Source organism: Falco cherrug, chromosome 3, assembly GCF_023634085.1.
Source record: "Falco cherrug isolate bFalChe1 chromosome 3, bFalChe1.pri, whole genome shotgun sequence".
NCBI lineage: Eukaryota > Metazoa > Chordata > Aves > Falconiformes > Falconidae > Falco > Falco cherrug.
Window position 1 is genome coordinate 115,746,290 of NC_073699.1, and position 15,771 is coordinate 115,762,060.

The 15,771-nt window shown below is 64.9% G+C and overlaps 2 protein-coding genes across 3 annotated transcripts in view; one reads left to right on the forward strand and one right to left on the reverse strand.

Moving 5' to 3' along the window:
• The window catches only part of AHDC1 (AT-hook DNA binding motif containing 1), a 53,730-nt gene that overhangs the window by 8,424 nt on the left and 29,535 nt on the right, over nucleotides 1-15,771 (forward strand).
• Nucleotides 5,434-9,183, reverse strand: LOC129735666 (proline-rich protein 18-like). 2 transcript variants are annotated; one of them, XM_055705554.1, is made up of 2 exons: nucleotides 7,698-9,183; nucleotides 5,434-7,254 (listed from the first exon to the last, which is right to left on the reverse strand). In XM_055705554.1, exons 1-2 carry the CDS (start codon nucleotides 8,626-8,628, stop codon nucleotides 7,136-7,138), a joined length of 1,050 nt encoding a protein of 349 aa, XP_055561529.1. In that variant the 5' UTR covers nucleotides 8,629-9,183; the 3' UTR covers nucleotides 5,434-7,135. The 2 variants fall into 2 exon arrangements, with proteins under 2 accessions (XP_055561529.1, XP_055561528.1); XM_055705553.1 differs by having other exon boundaries at nucleotides 7,698-8,026.

Here is a 15,771-nt window from a genome sequence, read left to right on the forward strand (position 1 = left end):
CCTGAGCTTTGCGTCCCTGCCATCTCGCTGCCATCCTATTGCTATGGAAACTGAGCCCGGGAGAGGACCGGTTCAACCCAGTTTGGTCCCAGTTTGGCCCTAGCTCACATGCCCAATCCATCTGGAGCAATACAGGTCAGTGTATCGGGACCAGCTTCACCCCTTCGTCCTGCCATCCAGGATGATGCATCCCAGAGGGAGTATGCGCTCCGGCCCCCGGCCGCCTTCTCAAAGTCCAACACCCCCCCTCCTTGCAGAACAAAGCCCCCCCCCCCCCGCCCCCGGTGAAACAGGCCCCTGTCGGAGCGCAGTCCCCGACAGCGAAGGTTATTTTAATGGATGCATTACTTTAAACGAACCCTCCGCCATCTGTTCCACCCCCTAATTACGCATGCAAAAAAAGCCCATCTCACAGCCAGCGCAGGAGAAAGTAAAGATATAAGTGATTTAAATGCATGTATCCGCAGCTCCGCCAGCAGCTGGGCTGGGCTGCACTCCTCGCCTTCCTCCCGGCTGCCTGGCGAGCCGGGCAAGTTGCAGGCAAGAAGGACGAGGGATGGCTCTCCTGGATCCGGCTGCTGCTGACACCTCGGGTGGGTGGCCGTGCTGCCGGCCGGTGGGTGCAGGCAGGGGTTGCTTGGACGATGGTGGCTGCATCTGTCCCCCCCCGCTGCCTCTCCCCACCGCCCCCCTGAAGGTTAGCTCTGCCTGCCGGCTGCCAGCCTCGGCGTGGTGGTGGCTGAGCCTTCAAAGCGTGGGACATGCCACTGTCCCCAGGCTGCCGCGGTGCATGGTGGGGGTTTGGGGGGGGGAGCACCCCCGGCTTGGCCGGCCTCCTCGACCTGCGGCTGGTTGGTGGCGGCTCATGTGGGCAGGGGGTCCCACAGTGCCGGCTCTGGGTGTGCGCAGCCCACAGGGTGACGCTGGGGTCCTTGTTCTCTGGGAGAAGGGCTGGGGGGGGCTCTGCCCCCAGGCTGTGCGAGGGGGTGCGGGGCTGTTTCCCAAGCAGCTGCTGCATTTCCATGAGCCATCCCAAAATCCAGGGATGCCAGACCCTGAGTGCCCTTGGACAATGTTGAATGTGGGGGTCTGTCCACTCAGGCTGCGGAGGGCCGGGGGCTGGAGGGGCTCAACAAGCCCCCCTTGGAGAGGCAGAGCCCGTAGGTGTTTGAAAAAGCCTGGTTTTAAGTCAGCCTCCTGGTCTGGGGAGTCCCAGCCGGGGGCGGGGGGCAGTGACACCGTGCCGGGGCTGCGGCGCAGGGGGCTGCATCTGGCCACCCTCCCCAGCGTGACTCAGTTTCCCCCATCCCCAGTGCAAACCCTCTCCTTGTGCCAGCACCCGCGGGGCCAGGATGGGTGACCAGCGTGGCTTTGGGTGACCCCATGGTGACAATGCAGTACCGCGACCACCATCGCAGAGCCAACGCCTGGCGCCAGAGCTGGTGGTGGTCCTGGGTGCCGGCGTCCCCCCCTCTCGCTCCGTCTCCCTCTCTCTCTGTGCCTGACTGCAGCAGATGCGCCAGCTCTGCAGGAAGAGGGAATTAAGTTGGGCTGGAGGAATTTTAAAGATTGCTGCAGGCCTGAGGGTCTTAGATCCCCCGCGGAGATGGGCAGTCATGCAGAATTAATCCTATCGGCAGCCTGGCTCGGCTTCAGCCGGTGCAGAGCTCCAGGAGAGCGCGCGGGAGCGCGGGGGGCGATGCTGGGGGCGGCTGAGCGAGCCCCGGTGCCTCTCAGCGTCGATGGGAAATTAATAATGAAAAATTAAAAGCCCCATCTCAGCCTTCCCCCCCCCCCCCGCGCCCCTTCCCCAGCCCGGAGGTGGGACTCGTAGGGAGGGAGGAGGCAGGAGGATTCTGCAAAGCTTAAGGAAAACCTGTTTGCTGTAGCAAACGGAGCCCGGCGGTGTGAGAAAACACCGGGGCCGCATCCTGCTCTTGGTGAACGGTGCTGTGGTACAGCTGCGACTTTGCTGTGTGCCGCGGGGGTAGGCTGGCTGGGTCTTGGGTGGGGGCACCCCTTTGGTGCCATCCCCCAAACCCATCTGCAATGGGCTCGTGTGGTGGCAGGAGGCAGCTCAGGGTGCCGCGCTGGTGTGGGGGACACGGGGACGCACCAGACATCCCTGCGTGCTGCACCCGCCGCGTGCCACGTCCAAGGGGACGCCAGGGTGGCATCTGGGCACCCTGTGGCTCTGCCAGCCCCACGGGCAGCCTCGTCCCCATTGTCCCTCCTGGCTGCTGGGGCTGCGGTGCCACCATGCCAGCGGGCTCGGTGGCTGCGTGACACCAGGCAGGGTGGCCCGCAAGGGCTCTGCAGCTGCTGCCCAGCCCTCTGCTCCTCCGGTTTATAAATAATGCAGCACCGAGGCGTGTTGGCAGCGCCACGCACACGCCTGCAACCCCGGCTTGGCGGCGGGTGCTTCGGGGGCGAGCAGCGGGTGCTGTCACCCCATCAGGGTGACACCAAGCCGTGCCACCCCAGTGGGGAGGAGGCGAACCCCGGTACCCCCGCACCCCTTTGCTCCCCATGCTGTCCCCCAGCCCCACGCGCCCAGGGTGGGTGGTGGCGGTGGCGGGTGGCCGTGGTGACCCCACGCGCGGGGATGTCCCCGCCTCGTGGTGGTGGCGCCGATGGCGGCGCGCAGCTTGCATGGTTGCCATGGCGATGCGCCGGCGCTAACGAACCCGAGTAAACATTAACGAGGGAGAGCCCCACGCGGGGTGGGTGGGAGGGTGGGGGGGCTGCGGCGCTTGGGCCTGGGGACCCAGGCGTCCTGCCGGGCTGGGTGCTGGGCTGTGGGTTCATAGGAACGTCCATGTGTGATAGGGCGCACGCAGGAGCATCGCCCCACCTGCCTGGGACCCCTCTAGGCGCTGCTTGAGGCTGTGCTTTAATGGCCAGACTGGGAGCTCTGGATGCTGGGCAAGGTCCTTGGGGACAGCCGTCCGTGTCCCCTTCCCAGCTCGGGGGCACCCACGGTGGGAAGGGCCCCACCCTGAGGACCCGGGGTCCTGTCCTGCCTCTGCACAGGCACCGGTGCAGTGCATGGCACTGCTGTCCAGCCCTGGCCACCATCCCCCCTCTCCCTGCAGCACCCATGGGTGCAGGTGTCAGGGGTGGGGGGATGCAGCCGCGGCTGGGTGCCCCCCGGGGCTGGCTGGGAGCTTGGGGTGTTCCTGGCAGCAGCTGCTGCGCAGCCCTGCCACCACCACTGCCTGCAGTTGTCACCATGACTCAACTCCCCGCGTCCCTCCCTTTCCCCCAGCCACACCACGGGGACCCACACCGTGATCTGGGTGGGGGTCAGGGTGGGGGTCAACCCTCCCCACCAGCAGCTCCACCGTGCCCAAGGTCCCCTCCAGCGTTTAACGGTGCTGCAGCTCATTAAACAGAGGTGCAGGTGTCCCGGGTACCTTCCTTCTCCCGGAGGGCTCTTAATGAGCGGCTGCTAACGAGCTCCCAGCCCCGGGAAGGGGCTGATTGGCGAGCAGGCACCCGGGAGCGATGCACGGGCTTCTTTCGGGGGCTTTAAGGGGGCTGAGTGATGCCACATCCCCTGCCCCCTTTGCCATGCCACGGACATGGCCTTTGCACCGTCCATGGGGGTCCCACATCACCATCACCGCACTGGTGCTGGATGGCCCACGAGCGCAGTCCTGGGGAGCACCGGGGGGGCTTGTGGCCTGAGTGGGGGGCTCCCTGCCTGATTTTGCAGTGGGGCACCGTACCTGGGGAGAGGGCTGAGGGCTGTCACCAACCTTCCAGGAGCGCATGGACGTGGCAGCACCGCATCTCTCCCCGGGCTGCTGTGAGGTGTGTGTCATGGGCACCTGGTGCCCTGTGCCTCCGTTTCCCCTCCCAGGGACACAGGGCCCTGGGGGAAGGCGTGGGGGCTGCGCGGGCGTGTGGGGACGTGCGTTGAGGCTCGTGTTGGTCTCCCAGCTCCATTTTTGTCCCCGTAGTCGCATCGTGCAAAGCCGCCCAACCCCTGGGAAGCCCTCCTTGGATCTGTCGGCACAGGGGGCTCCGGGGGGGTCAGCTGAGGGCCTGTGGCTCCCGTGCACCCCAAAAATAGCCCAGTGGCACTGACGCCAGTGCGGGGGTGCAGGTCTGTGGGTACGCCAGAGAAGGTGGGCTGGGGGCTGCCTGGCTGGGGGGTGCCCTTAGGCCCATCCCCCTCCCTCGGGGCTGCAGGGGGCGACAGCCCATCCCACACAGAGCCATTGACCCACTCTGGGGCCAGGTCCCCCAGCTCCCTGCCGAAGGGAGCCCTAATCCTCCGTGACACGGTGCCCGGCTCCGTGGTGGCTAATTGCAGTGTCCCCAGCTGAGGATTATGGTTTAAAGCGGGGAAGGAGCAGCAGGAGCAGATGAGCTCCTGAGCAACAAAGCTCCCGTTTCCCTGCAAAGTGACTTTTATTAGGGGTATAATTAAAAGCTGACAGGAGGGGAAGATCACGGGGATGGTCGGGGCAAGGGCCGGGGTGAGGGATGAAGCCACCCAAAGGTCCCTGTGCCCCCTCCAGGCGTCCAACCCACCAGCCCCCTGCTCCGACCGCAGCGTTTCTGGCAGGGCAGGAGGCAGCGAGGTGCTGGGCTGGCGGAGGAAATCCAAACTCGGCCCCTATGAAAGGGGCTTTGTGTGCCCGGGAGGGAGCAGCCCTCCTCCTTCTTCTCCTCCTCCTCCTCCCCTGGCCGTGGGGCCGCTTTCCCGCCTGGGGGTGGCCTCACTGTGGGTGCCAGAGGGAAACTGAGGCACCAGGCAGCTTGGCAGCCCCGTGGCCTCCTGCCCCGCTCAGGCTCCTGCAAGGGTTTTTCTCCGTTGCTTACACCCGTAGCATCGGCCAGGTCCCATCAGCCGGTCCCTGGGGACGTGCTGGGCTTCCCCATGGGTGCTCCAGCTGGTGCTGCCCCTGCAGGGTCCCCAGGGTGGGTCCTCCCTGCTGGGGCTGGTTAAGGCTCTGGCAGTAGGAATGGAACTGTGGGTACAAAGGGACATCACGGGGATGGAGGGACATTTTCCCCTGTCCTCTTCATGTTGCCAGGACTGCCCTTCTCCCAGTGCCACTGCCTGCCTCAGTTTCCCTTTCCCCCCCCTTGTGAGCAGTGTAGCTGCCATCTGGCACGGTGGGACCCAGGATCATCCTGCGGAGCTTCAACCCCCATTGGTGATCCCAGCTGCCCCCACGGACGTGGCTGAGGTCCCCTGGGAAGGGGACATATGCTAGCACCCAGTGTTTTGCACATCCTTGGGCAGAAGCTCGCAGGAATGTCCCTCCCGTGCCAGCTGGGTCCCATTGCAGGGAGGAGGGTGGGTGCCAGCAGGACCCCCAGCTGGGTGTTGGCCCACCGGCTGCCTTGCCCTGGCCCAGCCCTAGCCCTGGCGGGTGGTGGGGGGCTTGTTCTTTGCCTGGACAGGAAGATGAATGAATTCCATTACGGGATCGCGATTTTATTCCACGTGTCAGGGAGCCCGAGATTAACTTGCTCACCAGGCTGTGACAAACCCAGACACCCACGTGCACGCGCTTGGGCGCGGGGGCTTTGCACACTCGCTGGGCACAGAGCTGCCTGAGACCCCGCCATGCCCCCCAGGACAGGCTTGGCCATGCCTGTTCCTGCAGTCACCAGCTGGGAGCCCTCCGGGCACCTGGGGATGGTGGCACTGGCCAAGGTGGGGGCCTGGCGCTGCCACTGTGCTGTTCCCTGTCCTAGAGGTCCATTGGCCACCGAGGATGCACATCTTGCAGTTGGGCAAGGGGTGAAGCATCCTTCTGGCACAGCTCCCATGCAGCTCAGCACCGTGTCGGGAGGTTGCCAAAAAAACAGGCTGGGAGGGAGGCGGGGAGGTGGACATGGGGGTCTGGGGGCCTGTTGCGATGGCCGGCGGTGCTGGAGACATGACAAGGCCAGTGGACCGCTCTCATCTCGCCCCAGCCGAGCGGCTGCCCACCTTGGGAGAACGCATCGGGGCCGTGCATCCGCGTGCACACAGCCATGCCGTGCTGTGCCGTGCCGTGCTGTGCCATGCCGTGCAGTGCCGTGAGGCCGGCTGCTCTCCCCTTGCCGCCCCCCCTGCGCGGGCGCAGGCAGCTGGCTCTGTTTGCTGGAGGCTTTGCGCATTCCAGTTCGTGGGTCACTCGCCTTCGAAACCTCTCCGGGGACGGAGGCAGTTGGGAGCCGTAACAAACAATCCAAGGGCTCCAATGACGCCCGTGCCCGGCGCTGCCTGCCAGCACCGGGGGGGGGGGGACGGGGGGGGGACCGACGACAACCCTGGGAGGTGGCCCCCTGGGGTGCTGGAGGGGAGCTTGGGGGTGGTGCTGGGCGGTCACAGTAAAAATAACTGGGAAGGGGGACACACACCGAGCAGGTCTCCTTGCGGGTCATGGGAGTGATCGCTTTCTGGGGTGAGCAGGAGGGATGCTGCGGTCCCCTCTGCTTATGGGGTGCCAGCGCTGGGGTGTGGCAGGGGGGGCCGGCAGCGGGGCATCGTCCAGGATCCACGTGGTGAGGGGTCTGGGAGCCAGCAGGCATGGTGCAGGCAAGAGGGCAACACAGTCAGCAGGCACAGCGAGCTGGGGGTGGGCGGGCTGGGGCTTGCTCAGGGCTGGTTAAGGTGTCCTGGAACGTGCGTTGGAGCCATCCCGGGGAGATCAAGGGTCCGGTGGGGCGGCGGGAGGATGGCATGGCTCGGGGGCTGCAGGACCGTGTGCCAGGGAGACTGGGCGGCGCGGGGAAGGTCAGCCTTGGCCAGATGCAGCCACTCCACCCTCCTCCAGTGCTTTGCACATTAATGCAAATGCACTGGCCTGAGTGGTTCATTAGCAGCATGTGGAATGGAATAATGCATCCGCATCCCATTAGCCTAATGAAAAAAAGGGAGCCGGCACCTGGAACAAAGCTGCCGACTCTTGGCTAGTGCTCTGGCTCGGCCATGCTGGGCCGTGGGGCCCCCCCTTCCCTTCCCCTCCCTTCCTGTCCCTTCCCTCCGCCACCTCAGCCATCACATGCCCGGTCCTCCGAGCATCCTCACACCCAGTGCTGCACAAGGGGACACCGTCCCCAGGATGTCACTGCGGTGGGGTGCGGCCCCAGGGGCACCCCAGGGTGGGCAGAGCGGGTCCCAGCATCACCCCGCTGCATCCCGGGCGGGGGGGACTGGAGCCAGGAGTGCTGCAGAGGCGCTGGCCGGGTGTCGGTGCCGGGCGGCGAGATGTCCCCATGTCCCTGGGGCTGGGAGCGCGGAGCCTGAAGGATTAGAGGAAACATTGCCAAACAAACCAGGCTGTGCCGGAACCAATTAGCCTCCAGCAGGCAGAGTTTCAGATGCTGTTATTTCTGCCTCTTCTCTTTTCTCTCCCTCCTTCTGTCTCCCCCTTTCCCCCTCCCCGGCCCTCCCCAGCCCCTCCTGCCCGCCCCCAGCATCTCTGCTCTCGCCATTCCTCTCCGTGTCGGAGCTTGTTTTGGGCACTGGCTCTGGAGTGAGTCATGCCGCGCGTAGGGGATTTTAAAAGCTTTCTGCTGTCGCTGGGAAGCCGGTTTGGGCTGCTCCGATGCTGGGGGTGGAGCACAATGCCTCGCAGACAGCCCTCGTCTGGGGAACCCAAAAAAAAAAAATAAAATCCCCCACCCTGGTGCCCCGAACCCCCGGGGTCCTGTGAGCCCCCCCTTGCCAGGGCCCGCTCAGTCACCCCAGCCAGCAGTTGAGTCACAGTCGAAACTTTCAAGCCGTTGGAGCTTCCTCCGCCAGGGCCCCTCTCCGAGGAAGTGGTCTGCCGGGGCGTCGAGCCCGGTGGGGCGGTTGCCCCAGCCCTGGTGGGTGCAGCACGCAGGCGCGGGCAGCCGGCGCTGGAGGTTGAAGCGTGGGAGATTTTTTCCCCCCCCTTCCCTCCCTCCACTGCCGCCTCCGCTGGCCCTGCTGCCAAACCCGGGGTGGGGGCCCTCCGGCACGACCCTCCCGCCGGTCCGCAGCTGGCCCTGGTCGTCGTCCCCCCCCCCCCCCGCCTTCATCCTCCTCCTCCTCCTCCTCCTCCTCGCCTTGAGCTGTGCTGCCGAGGGACTGCAGCTCCCGTGGATCAGGAGGAGATTTAGGTCAAGCGCTCGACTGAGTCGAAACAGCCATCTGTGTGCGGAGGAAACTGGCCACCCAGAGCCCCCGGCGCGGCTGGCCTGGCACTGCCACCGGGTCCCGGCACTGCCAGCACCCTCCGAACCCTGTGGCTGGGCGCACAGGCTGCCTTTGTCTCCAGCAAGGAGAAAAAAACCACCCAACAAATAAATAAACGGGGGGAAAAAATCCTCCCATCCATCACCCCCAGCTCCGCCACGGGCATCGCCGCTGAGTACAGGGAAGTTTGGCGCGGAGTGGCCGCGGCACAGCTCCAAGGTCGCCGTGACATGCCATGGGAAGGTGCGCGCCTGGGGAGTGAGGCCGGTGCGAGCTGGGCTGGGGATGCGGGTGCTGAGGGCCAGAGCCAGCCCCGGGCGCTCGTGGTGCAGGCAGGGGAGGCAGGGCGGGAGGTGCAGGCAGGAGGGAGGCGCTGGCTGCCTGCCCGGAGCCCGGACTCCTGGGTTCCTGCAGGAACAGGGTGGAGCGGGAGGAGGCCGGGGAGCTGGTGTCATCCCGGCCGTGGCAGGGGGGAGTGTTTCCCTCCCCGGGAGGGTGGGGGGCTCTGCACAGACCGTGGGGTGCAGAGTTGCTCCCCGCTTGCTGCCATGCCTCAGTTTCCCCAGGTGGGGAGTTGCCTGCAAAGCAGTGCGGTGCTGGCAGCGCGGCCGTGCACCCTGGCGAGGTGGGGAGCCCCGGATGCCCGTTTGCACCCTGTGCCAGGGTGGGGGCAGCCACAGCCCCTCCTGCTCTCCACCTGCCAGCTTCTTCTTGCTTTCTCCATTTCCTTCCGGAGCCTTTTTTCGCTCGCCGGTGTCTCTGTCGCTGCGCCTGTGCACACACCCGTGCGCAGGGAGAGGAAACGCCGCCGGTGCCGTGGCGGGGCTGGCGTGCGCTGGACGGGACTTCCCGCCGTGGTTGGTTTGACGTGCCCCAACCCTGCAACAAGTTGTGCCTGGGCTCGGGCTGGAGCCCAGTGGGGGGTGGGGATGCTCCCCACCACCTCACCACCTCTGCTGCCCACCCAGCGCTCCGCCTGCGCCCCGCCAGGCCCCTCGGGAGCCTGTCTGTCTGCCTTTCGTGCTTGGTAAGGAGCTTTGCCCGGCTGTGCGGCCGGTTTGCATGGTAATCCCGCTTCGGCCAGGGAGATTACGCGTGGGGAGAGCTGTGGGGGGCCCGGAGCACCCAGGGGCTGGCAGCCAGCGCTTGGAGGTCGGGGTTTCCCTCGGTGCAGCAAGTTTTGGCCGGGAGGATGATGGGGATGTCCTCAAGTCAGAGCGGATCCTGCTAACCAGGCACTGCTGGCGTTTGTTCCTGGCTCGCCATGGGGTGAAGCAGGTGGGAGCCCAGCATCCCTGCAGAGCCTCCCCGGGCAGGGGGCTGGCAGCCCTGTGCCCAGCTGTGCCGAGGCTGGGGCTGCTGCTTCCCTCCAGTGGGACTGCGGTGAGCGTGCCTGCATCCTTCGCCTGCATCCCTCCCTCCCCGCGGCGCGCTGGCATGGCAGCATGCAGGCACGTGCGGGCAGCGGCGAGGCGAGGCGGCTGCCGGTGGGGACACGCAGGCAGCATGCGGAGGAGGTGTCTGGCATGGGGACGTGGGAGCTGGGCTCGCGGGTGGGCCCTGATCGGGGGGGTCCCATCCTGACTTCCTCACGGCCCCGGGTCCCCAGCAGGTTTGGAGGGGGCTGGTGGATGCCGGGAGCTCAGCGGTTCTTTATGGTCTCAGAGGGCTCCATTAATTCTTTAAATATCCAGCCTTTCCAGGTGGGTTTTGTTGAAAATTAATTTCCGGAGCTATTTTAATTTTGCTGTATTTAATTTGCTGTTTATTTTAATTAATTAACATCGGGAAAATCTCTTCTCCCGAGCATCCTGCAGCCGTCTGGGGTGGCTGCACCCGGGAGGCGAGAGCAAGGGGGTGTCGCAGGCGTGAGGGGCATTGGCGGGGAGGCTGCCCAGCCCCCCAGTGCCCACCTGGCTCCACCACACCTGCGCTGACCTGCCCAGGCAAACAGGTTGTCACCACCCACCCGCTTGCTGGGACGGGCACCAGGAGGCAGCAAGCCAGGTGTCTTCCCAGCTCTGTCCCAGCTCCAGGGCTCATCCCGGGGTTTGCTGCTGGCTCCCTGGGATGGTTGTTGCATCTCCTGGAGATGGCTTGGGTACCACTTGCAGCAACCTTCTTCCTCCCACCAATGGCTGGTGACCTGGGGGTCTGGCGTCTGTGGGGATAATGTGTGGTGGTGCGGCTGCGCTGTGCCGTACTGTGCCGTGCCATGCCATGCCATGCTTGTCAAGCAGCAAAGCCCCGGTTTAAAAACCCAGCATGGTGCTGTTTCGACCCACACCCACGCAGAGGGATGCAGGAGGCTGAGCTCAACCTCATGCTCCCATCCTGCATTGTCCCCAGTGCTCGATGCTCCAGCCCCAGGGCTGGCCGGACCCCTGCAAGGGGGTCCTCGGGGGGAGGCAGGCAAGGTGGGGGAAGGGATGGAGCTGCCTTCCTCCAGATCAAGGCCTCTGGTCTCTCGCATGTCTAGACGCTGCCACACACACCTAATGTGGTTCTTGGCAGGAGCCGCGGCTGCTCTTTCGAGGTTAATTGCTGCGCGCGGAGCTCTGCAGACAGATAGCCTGGCTCCGCGCTGCCCCCAGGACACCCGCCTTGCCCAGCCTCTGCGCTGGCTGCAGCCCCCCAGGGATGCTCGGACCCCCGGGGTAGAGGAGCAGATGGGGGATGCAGAGGGGATGCTGCTGTGCCCAGCCAGGTGGTTTGGGGTGCAGCACTGAGCAATGAGGGGGGTCCCCCTGTTTTGGGGAGCAGGCAGGGATGGAGGAAAGGCGCTGGCGGCACATTGCAAGGGGTGACGGTGGCCCCAGGGGCTCTGGAGCCGGAGGAGAAGAGTTAAAGGCCTTTCCCTCACCAGCTCGGCGTTGCTGCCGTCCTCCTGCCTGCTCTTGGCAAGGCGGCTGGGCTAGATAAGGGGAAGCGCGGTGGGGGGAGCCGGACAAAGGCAGAGCCTTATTCAGCTTGCGTGGCCGGATCCAGCCTCCGGAACGGGAGCCGAAGAGAGACACGGCAGGGACTGGGGTGGGAAAAGCCGTTTTATCCTCCGGCCCCAACATCTGGTGGAAAGCAGGGCTGGGGGGCGGGAACGCCAGGGGTGCTGCAGGGGCGAGCCCTGGGGCTCAGCCGGATCCGGACTCCCTGGGACAGGCTGGATGAGGCCATTCCCAGTGACTGCTCTTGCAAAGGAGCCCAGAGGTCTCCGGGATCCACAGGGAGCTCAGGGCAGCCAGGCACCAATACCTTCCCTCCGGCAGCGTGAGTAAATGCTGCCTTAACGCCACACTCGGAGCCGCTGGCACCATGTGCCCAGTCCCTGCCTGGCTCCATGTGTAGGGACCAACTTCCCATGGGCAAACTGGTGCCTTGCCAGGCCTGATGCTGGAGGCAGGGTGGTGCAGAGCAGAGCTGGGAAATGGTGCATCCCAAGTGGGGAATCACATCGGGTTGCCGGAGAGATCCCAGGAGCACAATGTCCCCTTGCCTTGCATGTGGCTGGTGCCGGTGTTGGGGTCCGGGCTCAGTCTTGTGTCCCAGGGCCATGTGGGGGTGCCCCAGCCCTGGGACCTGCCCCACGTGGGATCCTCGGGGACTCAGGTGAAGGTTTTGTCCGAGCTGTGTTTTGGTTTGGGGTTGCGTCATGTTTTCATGGCAGGGAATTTCCGTTCCTAACCAAAGACAAGAGAAAAAAGAAAAAGCCAAAACAACAACAACAAAAAAAACCCACAAAAAAACACAACACAAAACCCAAACCCAAAAAACCCAAACCCCTGCATTGAATTTCTGCCAAAAAAATGGGATGTTTCCATTCTTGTTTTGGCTTTTGGCAGCCCCAGACTGCAGCCAATGGAAGAAAATATCTGTGTGGAAATGCTGCTGGCCTCCTCCGCACAGTGCAATGGCTGTTTCAGGGCCGGCTGGGCTGGGAGCTCCTGCCCCTGCGCCCAGGCAGCTTTGGGGGGTTTCGGGTGCAGAGGGAGACTTTTGGCATAAGGAGAAACTTGCCACGAGCGTGAGAAGGAGCGTGGACCCTCCCGAGCTCAGTGCCCGCCACTGCTGCTCCGGTGTTGTCCTCCTGGCACCGTGCTCTTTGCAGAGGACATTGCCATGAGAACAGGATCGTTGTTTTGTGGGGAGCATCGACACGAAGCAGGCGAGCGGCTGCAAGGACACCGGTGGCACGCGGAGCTTGCGGTTCCCACTTGTCCTTGCAGCGGGTCGCTCTCTCCTCCCCAGCTGGCAGCAGAGCTGTGTTTGGCTCCAGTGTGTGCCGTGCAACGCCGTCCTCCCACCCCATATCGCCTCCCCTCCTGGCATCACCCAGCCTCCCACCACTACCCCGCTTCACCCCCCAGCTTTTGGGGGACCCTCTGTGGAGCCTCGATACTGCAGCGGGTGGGGTTGGGAGGAGCAGCCACTGCAATGCTTAAATGAGGTTGGGTTTTTTTCCACCCCCCCATCCATGCTAGGAAGAATTACAGTCGCCCAGGCATCTGTTCTGGCAGAGTCGAGCTAAAGAGCTTGTCCTGGGCTTGGCAAACCAGCCAGTGCAGCCGACAGCTTTTCCAAGGGCAGCCTTGGCGGATGCGGAGCAGCAGGTTGACATTGCAGGGAGAGGAGCCCTGTGCTGCAGAGACCGGCCCTGCGCCCCTCTGCTCCTGCCTGGGTGGGCTGGGGGGGGTCCTGCAGGGAGGATGGGTTGCAGGATGCTTCAAACCCCTTCCCCAAAAGGCAGTGTCCTCCAGCAGGTCTTTGTTCGGAGCGGGGAGGAGGGCGGCTGCCGCCAGCACATCCCGGGCTCCTTGTTCCTGGGCAGGGGGGGCAGCTTGTGGCACCCTGAACCCGAGCCGGCCGAGCCGCGGCGCAGGTCTGGCCGTGGGCAGGAGGCAGGATCGGTCCCTGAGCAGCCCCTCATGTGTCCGTGGGAGCGGGTTGCTAACCCCTGCAAGGGACCACCACCAAAAAAATCCTGTTAGCTGCTTCCCACGTGTGCGATCCAGAGAGGTCCCTCGGCATCCCCAGGCTGTGCGGTGTCCCCTGTCACTGCCACCCCATCCCCGCTGGGCACTGCACACCTCATGGCCACCCCACGGCTGCCACTCGCCATCCCTGGGAGCACCATGGGTGGGTATGGCGGTGGCACCAGGAGATGCTAGAAACGTGATGTGCCTGGCCAGGGCTCAGCCTCCCCTCGTGCCTCCCCCAGCCCCGCCATGCTCTGATCCTGCCCAGGCCTGCGAGCACAGCCACGGCACAGGTAATTAGCAGTAAATCTTCGTGTGTGTCTCCGCTCATCAGCCTGCAGGAGCTGGGCTTGGCATGCTGTTTGAAGTCACCTTTGCAGCCGCCCTCCCGCCCGGTGGCCGGCACGTTGCCGTATCGGTGCCGCAGACCAGCCACCGGCACCGTGCACGGGACATAGCCGTGGTGCCCTGAGCCATCAGCAGTCGGGGCAAGGGGAGGCGGATCAACGTGGCTGGGCAGGGAGGTGGGGGAGCCCTGCCGAAGTGCTGGGCTTGGAGCTGGAGCGTGTCAGGCACAGATGGGATCGTTAGTGATGGTAAAAATTATCCAGCCCCTCTTAAAAACCCAGGCACAGCAACCCGACCCTGCGGGCTCTGATGGCGGTAATTCCCACCGGAGCAGTGTCGGCGTTCACTTCCCTGGCCATTACCCTCCACCCCTGGGCTTGGATTCAGGGCCACGGCTGCCCTTCATGTGCCACCATGTCCCCACTGCCTGGTCCCCTCTGCAGTGCTGGCGTGTGGGCTCGCTCCTGGCCCAGCCCCAGGGTGCCCCAGCCCCAGGGATGGGCACCCTGACCCTGCACCCGTCCCAGCCCCAGCGCCATCGGTGCTGGGTAACCCCTGTCCCCGCGGGTGCCCCCACCCTCCGACCCAATTCGCCCCGTGCGATTTCCTATTTCTTTCTTAATACGCCCGAGCCTCCTGTTTGCTTTTTTAACTGCAGTAACCACAAGAGGGAAGTTTTGGAGCGGTAGGAGCCCAGCTCCACGGGGAAGGGAGAGCTGCCGCGACGCTGCCACCCATCACCGCAGCACTGCACCGCGGGGCTTCACCGGCAGGGTCTCGGGGGTGGTGGTCCTTGTGCTCTCCATCCCCCTCTCCCAGCCCCTCATCCCCAGAGCCCCTTTTCTTTTCGAAGTGGTGGATCTGGGGCCAGTTTGGCGTCGCCGAAGGGACTCAGGCCCCCCCAGCGCCGATCGATCGCTCTGCTCGCTCCTGCTCGCTTTTTTTTCTGTTTGTTTGCAGCCGCTTGAGGGCTCTTGTGATGAATCCAGCCTGGACAGATTTCAAGAACAGCTGAAACGCAGCCCGGGGTGGGGGTGGGAGTGGGAGGGCAGCGGGGCCGGCCAGCACCAGAATGCAAAATGGTGCAGCGGGCAGAGCCAGGACAGCAGGATGGGCTCCCGCTGGGTCCCGCTCGAGGAGCGGAGAGGGATGGGGTGCAATGGCGATGCTGCCCCCAAAGCTCTGGGCTCCCCGAGTCAGCAGCATGGGGATCCTCCATGTTCAGTGGGGCCAAAGATGAAGGACGATGTGTGTGGGGGGCAGGCTCAGCCCCCGTGCCTGCCTGCTGCCTGCTGCCCACGGCCGCTGCTGGGAGCTGGGCTGCGCTCCAAGCCAGCCCCTAATTGCGTCGGCAAAGGGCTGGTCCCGCTGGCCTGGCACGGCTGGGCTGTGCCGGGGCTCAGGGTCGCACCTGCGAGGGGCTGGGGGGCCGCACCAGCCCCACTGCCCACCCCGCCGCGCCAGGTGCTGTCCATCCCCAGGCAGCCCCGGGGACCGGCCGCCTGGCCTTCCATTGCTGTAAAATGGCGGCTTTTTAATAGCAAAGGAAACCCTCCCAAAACCCGAGCACAAGGAGGAGGGTGAGCATCTCCCCACGCTCCCAGCCTGGGGCTGTGCCGGCTTCGCTGGGGGCGGGGAGGGGGGGCAGTGGCAGCAAAGGGGGGTGCGTGGCCACGCTGGGGGCACAGAAGCATGGGGGGCAGGAGGAGAACCAGAGCTTTGGAGGACATCTTCCCGGCTGCGGCAGTGCTGGTTGGCGAGGCAGGGGCTGCCGTGGTGCTGGGTGCCGGGGCTGGCTGCGATTTTGCAGCTGTGACTCCGGGAGAGAGCGGGACGCGCGTGTGCGTACGAGTGTGCGCGCAGGCGGGAGGAATAATTAGTTCCTACTATAGCACTTCTCACTCAAAGTGCTTTTTAAAAGCCTCCATTCATTAGTCTTCACGGCTCCCCCGAGGTGTCGTGTCCTGGTTCTCTCCCCCCTCTGACTCCCCACCTTCCCCGGAGCAAGTGGGGATCCTGAGCCGGGGAAGGGGAGGGTGACGCTGCCGGCAGGCGCTGGCTCTGTGTGAAAGCTGGGGACGTGGCAGCAGGGCTTCTGGAGCCCGTCTCAGCGTCCCCTGTCCCAGTGGGGCTGGTAGGGTGTCGCAGGCGCATGAGCATCATCATCGGAAAGTTCCCGCTGAGGCTGAGCTGTGCCAGGTTCGGAGCACCGGGGAGGAGAGTGGGATGGCAGGGAATGGCCGTGGGGCCGGTGGGTGCCACTGCTGGCTGCACCCAGGG

What these genes read in the sequence shown, in the direction of transcription:
- LOC129735666 (XM_055705553.1), bottom strand. Translation starts at nt 6,540, where the DNA reads ATGCCTGCTGGCTCCCAGACCCCTCACCACGTGGATCCTGGACGATGC.